Source organism: Montipora foliosa, chromosome 4 (genome assembly GCF_036669935.1).
Source record: "Montipora foliosa isolate CH-2021 chromosome 4, ASM3666993v2, whole genome shotgun sequence".
Classification (NCBI taxonomy): domain Eukaryota; kingdom Metazoa; phylum Cnidaria; class Anthozoa; order Scleractinia; family Acroporidae; genus Montipora; species Montipora foliosa.
Window position 1 is genome coordinate 16,972,924 of NC_090872.1, and position 7,500 is coordinate 16,980,423.

Here is a 7,500-nt window from a genome sequence, read left to right on the forward strand (position 1 = left end):
AACCTCCAGCTCTTTCTGCCAACTATCACTGGGTCAAACTTGGGATGGTTCCTTGGCAAAGGAGATTCTCAGCTCTATACATTTATCGGCATTAAGGTGGGCTCTGTTATCATGAGACCACTGGATGACCTGGTCATCTATACACTGGTCATTGCTGGCACCACCCTTTGGAACAAACTCTGACGCAGTGGTTTCGTCTACAAATTTACAAAGGTGTGGAGAACCAATAATCTTGATTGCTTATTATTAAAACAAATAGCCAGGGACCTAACTTAGTTCCCTGTGGTACCCCGGATGGGACAGAACCCCACCCAGAAAAGCAACCCTCTGTTAACTTGATTCTCTGTGATCGATCGGATAGAAAATCTGAAACGCAGTTGACAACACTACGTGGATATCTAATTGAGGTCAAAAGCCTTACGATAGTCAAATAACAAGGTCCTAACAGTTGATCCGTTCCTGTCTTTTCTAAGCAACCAATGATGAAGCATACTGATCAGTGCCAAAGTGGTGGAGGATTTGGGTATCACTCCATACTGGCTGTGGTCAAGCTCCTTCAAGACTGCAGGCTTGACGTAATCGACCATGATGAAGCCCTCTGCCACTTTGGAGACAGCCAGAGTGAGTGAGATTGGGAGCAAGCCCTTCTCTAGAAACTGCACTGGTTTCTTCTTTGGCAGGGAGTAACATCGGCTGTCTTCCACATAGATGGCAAACATTGTTCGTTAAAAGAGGCGCTAAGGATTTCCGTAACAGGGAAAGCCACGAAGTCAGAATATTCCTTCAGGAGCCAGTTTGGTATTTGGTCGGGTCCAGATGCTTTGCTAGGGCTGAGCTTGGCCAGTACTTTTGCTACTCGACTCTCCGTTATATGTGGGATGTCAGGTGATTCCTCCAAGGGGAAGCGGGGAAGGGCGGATGGTAATCGGTATTCTTCCAATGGCTCCATGAAAGCTAAGTTGATGGTGTTGGTTTGATCCAGTTGGGAGAGATCAGAGAACCCTTCAACTTGTATCTGATTAACTAAGTCGCCATTTTTGGATTTCATCCCACTAAGGCGCTTGACCTCCTGCCACTACTTGCTCGGTTTTCCCCTTTTAGGTGCTGTACCCTTGACTCGTACCACTTCTCTCTATTCACTAAGTTCCAGTAATATTTTAATTGAATAGAGGCAACTTTACACGTTGGTTCATCCACGGGGCATCGGCTGTTGAGATGCAAACTTGCTTAGTTGGCATAAGGATGTCAAGGCCAGTATGAACCAACTCATGGAAAGCTTTCCACTTATCTTCACAGCAGTCCAGAGGGGCAAACAGTAAGGGCCAATCTATGAGGCTCAGATATCTACACAATGCAGCCTTACAGCTCCCACATTGGTCATGAGTTGTTATTACTTTCTTTCCTTCAGCGTTGCCCATTGTATCCTTTAGGGTGTGCAACTACAGTGTTGTGATCTGACAATGCGAACCCCGGGTAGGCCGGCAGAGAGCAGTAGAACTTGTGCATATTAGTAAGCAGGAGATCAAAGGTAGCGTCCTTCCGGGTTGGCACCTTGACTATTTGCTTCAGACAAAAGTGATTCAACAAGCCCCCTAAGTTCAACCGATTAAAATTGCCAAAGATAAGAAAACCGCAGTTTGGATATTTCGACTCTACCAGTGCAAGCGATAGAAAAAGATGGTTGCAGAAAAAGTTGTCGTCATCTTTAGGTGGGTGGTAAATCACAGCAGCAATTATACATGAGAACCCTCTAGGCAGACAATGGGGGTGCAGGTGAATCCATAAACACTCATGCGCGTCGCAGCATTTCGGATCGTTTAATTGTTTGTATTTGCACTCCCCGTCTTTAATATAAGCACATACACCTCCGTGATCTTCGTTCACCCTGTCCCTATGCAGGACAGTGAAATCAGGAATATCAATAACACCATCAGATATGGATTCCTTTAACCACGTTTCTGTTATGAGTGCGAGAGTTATTCCATTTCGTAAAATAAGTTCCCTACCTTCATCGATTTTTGGAACAAGTGACATAACAATCGCCAACATCACCTTCGGTACTTTTGTGGTGGTTTCCTGCTTAGTATGTTGACAAGTTCCACTGTGCTGAAGAACATTGATGACATGACAGGTGTTGGTTTTGCCTCTTCAAAAGGTGTCAACTTGAATATTTAATTTCCTCATGGCGGAGTTATGCAAATGAAGTTCTTCATGACTCTTGAAGAAAGAGCCAGCCAAGCTAGAATGGATCAGTGTATCTTGCCTTCCTCTCCCCATGCAGACCAAGATTGGTGTTTGCTTGCATTGACCTGCTTGGTGGCCGCGACGTGTCGTTTTCCGACGAGCTATCCGCAAGTTTGGTCATACAGCGCCATAACTTGGAGCAAAGTGGTCTAGTTAAGGTTGATGATAAGACAGCATTCAGGGCTGCTCTGGTATAAGTAATAAACATTCTGCGCTACAAATGATGTTACTGAAATCTAGACTGATGTTAATGATGGTTTTTTGGCAACTTAAACATAAATATGCCGAAAAATGTTCAAAATTTTCTGGAGCAGACAAGAGTGCGTGCTGTCTGTCAGGCACTCGTCCCAGTCTCATGGTCAAGATGGCCAAATTTCAAGTTTTAATTATTAAAATTAGAGTGTCTCAATAACATCAAATAACACACTGACAGTACCAAGAAACATAATTTTTTATGCGGTTAGAATTTAATTATGCTGTAATCCATTTTGGAAAGTGAAATTTTGAGGTGGAAACTACTCTCCAAAGTGAAAAGTGTTGTCGAAATTTAGTGTCAAGCCCTGACCATGGTAGTTGCACGCACAAGAACTTTCAATGATGAGGGTACATTAGCCGCTAAACCTGTGGATCACAGGCTGTTTGCAAAAATAATCTTTGTGTACACTCCTCATTTTTAGCCATTAGTTATGAAACATTTTATGACTAAGCTTTTCATTTATTGACTTTCAGTATCTTTAGTATTTGGAATTCCAACTATAAAACGTGAGAAAACGTCATACCTGTTGAATACTCTGGCTTCTTTATTGGATGGGATGTCTCAAGAATCCAAAGATGACAGTGTAATAGTAGTCTTCATTGGCGAGGTAAACTTGATATGAAAATTTTACTGTGTACATAATTATGGCAAGTTCAATTTTATGCCCTGATTTCATTTTTTTAAGCCAGTTTAAAATCAGTCTGTTTTTTCAAACCAGTTTGATTTTTTTTTGGATAACACCACCCATTTCAACATAGTTGGTTCTCTTTCAGTAATTAAGGTGGCTCAAGCCAGTTTCAACACTTTCTGGAGACCTTGTTGTGAGAAGGATTGACACTACAAAGCTTTATCACATAACAGCAACGTTATGGTACCATGTGAAACATCAATTATTCAGTCATTTTTGTGATGTAACAAGTTACCAGGGCAAAAGGAAAGCCTTGCAAAAACACCCTATATTTTGGCTTTAGTTGCTCATATCTGAAAAACAAACTCAGTGACCCTAATTTTTTATTGCAAAAAAGTAATCAGCAGGCCAATATGAAACTCTCTGCAAAGTTTAAAAGAATTCTTTGGAGCAGATTCAGAGCTACCTTAAATTATTTAAGGTGGCTCTGAATCCACTCCACAGAATGTTTTTAAACTTTGGGGAAAGTTTCATTCTACAATGTAGCATGCTGATTACATTTCATAAATAAAAAATGGGGGTCGCCAAGTTCGTTTTTGAGATAAGAGCAGCTAAAGCCAAAATATGGGATGTTTTTGCAGGGCTCTCCTGTTGCCACAGGAACTTTTTACGTCACAAAAATGTCCGAATGGTTTTCAGCAATAATAATTATTGGTGTTTGATATGGTACCATAACATTGCCGTTAAGTGATAGTGTTGCAGTGTCAATCCTTCTAATAAGAATGTTTCTTTCAATTGTTGAAACTGCAGGTTTGAGCTACTTTAAGTAGAACTCTTTATGGAGTATGTATAAAATAAACTAGAGAAATCATTTTAAGATTATTATGGTGGATTGTTGTCTCTGGTGCTATCAAAGACCAACAAATTTTAGTGATTAGGGTCAAATGCTCAGCTCACTTATTGGTTAGCTGTTGTGTAAGATTAGGGGTCACACTGCCTGTGGTTAAGCTTTCAATTTAGTGATTAGGATTATGCACTGTCTTATTTGAAACAGTAAGGATTCCAGGAGGTGTATGACAACTGCAGACCACATACTGCAGAATGTCTACAAATAGTGCTGAGAAACAGTATTATTTTAAGCCTAAGCGCCCATTCAAAAAGTTTAATGGTTAGCTTTCAATAACTGTGAATTACAATTAGTCTGCAGTCTACAGTCTGCAAGTGTCAGACACTGCTTACCTGGTAAGGGATTGGCACGCATTGTAGTGATTGGAGTAACTTATTTGATGTGTTTAGTCTAAAACAACGGTTGTCTTTGTTATTGGGTTAAGAATATTGGTTCATGGTTGTGGAAGGAAAGAATTCTTTCACATGTAAGGTAAAGGGGTTAGGTTGTAAAGAAGCTGTGGTGCTGTGTTGTGGGAAAGTGAAATGAAGAAAAGGGCTCATCAAGTGAGTTGATATGGTAAATTGACCACGGTAAAGAAATTTGAAAGCTGACGTTTTGAGCATTAGCCCTTCCTCAGAGCTAAACCCTTTTCTGTCTTTCACATAGTACGACTACTTTTTGTAATGAAAAAAGAGTGATATTCTTTCTATAATTATTTGTCTCTCAGCTTTTCAATTAACAAGAGCAGTAAAAACAACTACCAGAAAGTAACTACATGACAGTAACGTTACAATGGTATTATTATTTGTACTATGATGATATTAATAAACTTCAATTTATCTTGAAATGAAATTTAATGCTCATTTTGTAAAATGGCCTGTTTACAAGCGGATGTAAAGGAAATAGAATTAATGGCACAATCACATGTGGGTTTTTCTGGGTATATTTTGGTTGGCTTATCTCCGAGCTGTACTGGAACATTAGTAGCACAGCACAGATCTAATCTTGCTGGAGAAATAAGTGATTGAATTTTTCCAAACTTGGTCACTACATGAGCAGAATGGTTTTCCAATATCAGTTATTTTACCTAAAAGCAAGCACTGTTGGGTTACAATGGTGACCTTTTACCATTCAGTCGATCTCTATGAAAAAGAGGAATTTTGGAGCTGCTATTGATTGGTGGGCATTTTCTAGGCATGCAATAAGCACATTTTTACAAGTTTGTCTCCAGTTTTCTGGATGATATCTGCATAATTTCTTGAAGCCACTTTTTCATACTTGTGTCCTCTGTGAGAAATTAGACTTTGTACTTGGGATAAGTTTTTCAATAGTACCCATTTTGAAACGACTTTAAAATTTGTTGTTTTCTGTGAAGACTTTGCCATTGCTGTAAGCCCATTTCTTTTGAGTTATCATATGATGTTCCTATTTCTCTATAGAAATCGACTTCATTTATGCTATTGCATTGGTGTGAGTCCGTCATTTTACCACTGCTAGATTTACCACATGCTTGCGTGGTCAAGTGGATAAGAGAGTGGGCAGCAGATCCAGAGATAGGGAGTTCAGGGTTCAAGTTTGGGTAGTCTTGAGAAGTGTGAAACGTTTGTGAGGGGTGTTGTAGAGGGAGTGGGTTTAAGAGGTATTCAAGGGGGGGTTGAACCGTTCTACCTGGAAGGGAAGGTGGGGATAGATCTGCGAAGGAAGGGTGGGGTGGGATGGAGGCAATGGGGAAGATCAGGGAGGGGCAGGAAAAGTATAACAAAGGAAAGGAATATCTTGTTCTTTTTGAGACCCCCCAAAAACCAAGCCCTTGTTTTTTAACTACACCCCCAAAAAAGGAAGATCCCTTTTTAAGACAGTTGGTAAAAAGAAACCAATTTAAAAAAATTAAACTGGTTCAAAAATAATTTGAACTGGTTTAAAAAATTAAACCAGTGGATAAAACTGAACTACAACAAATACATAGGCTTTTTGGGGCTTTTGAATTGAAGTTCCTGGCATATTACCAAACCATAAAAAAGGTGTATTTAGGTTGAGTTTTGGGTTACCGGTACTCAAACTCTGGTATAGGTAAAGGGCCACAATAATTCTTTTTTAAAAAAGAGACTTGAGCCTCTTGAGAGCTAAAATCTGTACATCATTTCTTTGCATCAAACCTTAGAATGTATTATCAACTCATAACCCCTCCAGAAATTATTAATAAAAACTCCTCTCACAGATTGAAACCTTAGCATATAAACTCCTTCCCCCTGAAAAAAAGAGGGCATCAAAAGTCTCACCACCAACAACCTAAAAGACTATTAAATAAGTTTAGTTTAAGGAAAAATGATGCATCCTTTTAATCACTCACTGAAAAACTATGTCCCCATTAACCCTTTGAAGTCCAAACCGGCCTAAACCGACCAGACTTAGTATTTTACTCTGTCTAACGCCAGACTATTTTACTCATCAATGGGGAACCCCTGGGAGTCAATGGGTCAAATGGAAATAAAATCTCAATATCCCAGTGATCTGGGTGGAAACGTTGAATTTATGGGATTTTAATGGCAAAGTATGTTACTATAATTGTAATATTTACAGTCATAATAATATTAGCAAGTATGATACAACACTGTTGTTTAACATGGTATGCTAGCCATTTTAATAAAAAAATAAAAATTCAGTGCAAATAAGGTCAAAATTGTTTCAATTATACCTTCAAATTGTTGTTGTTTTCACAATATCTTATTCACACATACAAACAGATGGGCGGATCAGTGTAAAAGAATAAATAGAATTTTTTCTCTTGCAGACCAATTTAGAATTTGCAGAACAAGTTGCAGTTGATGCAAAAAATAGGTAATTGCACTGGACTGGACAATTTTCATGTAATATGCTTTTTTTTTTCTCATCCCTTTAAATGGTACATGCTATCATGGGCCATTTTTATATGAATAAAGTTACAGTTAGTTGCCCTACATTTTGTATTCCAGACACTTTTTGCAACACTGTAATATCTTAATATTGCATAGATTCCACTGCCAGAAAGTACACGTAGGGAAGTTTCACGATTTTTAGCTCTTTGGTTTCTTTGTAATTCAAATTTGGTGCCTTAATTCCAGACAGGTTGCCCTATTTCTGAACGATCATAATTTACCAGGTAAAATTATTAATGTACTTGATCACGGCAAAATATGTCATATAAAAGTCAATTAAAGAAACTTTCCTTTTAAAAAAAATCCCAGTAATGAATTTTTAAAGCATTTTCTTTCATTTTAGCAAAGAAGTCATCAGTGTATTGAAACCACTCAAAACAGAACTGCAGAAAGCTAAGACTGGTGACTGATAGGAAAACAACAGTAGGAAACTGGATTGTACAACATCATTATTAAGTTCAATAATCGCTATTAGCAAAACACTTTTCTGGGCCATTTTCTTCACGACAATGACCCTACTGTTTGCTATTGTTAGGTGAATGGAATTAAGCACACCTTGCCAAAAATG

At 38.7% G+C, this 7,500-nt stretch overlaps 1 protein-coding gene and 1 pseudogene across 1 annotated transcript in view; one reads left to right on the forward strand and one right to left on the reverse strand.

Moving 5' to 3' along the window:
* The window catches only part of LOC138000061 (alpha-1,3-mannosyl-glycoprotein 4-beta-N-acetylglucosaminyltransferase B-like), a 31,842-nt gene that overhangs the window by 10,860 nt on the left and 13,482 nt on the right, over nucleotides 1–7,500 (forward strand). The window contains exons 3-4 of the mRNA XM_068846203.1: nucleotides 2,974–3,107; nucleotides 6,809–6,855. Of these exons, the coding sequence (XP_068702304.1) occupies nucleotides 2,974–3,107; nucleotides 6,809–6,855 (181 nt within the window). The remainder of the gene's footprint in view (nucleotides 1–2,973; nucleotides 3,108–6,808; nucleotides 6,856–7,500) is intronic.
* On the reverse strand, nucleotides 1,031–2,168 carry LOC138000063 (uncharacterized; annotated as a pseudogene).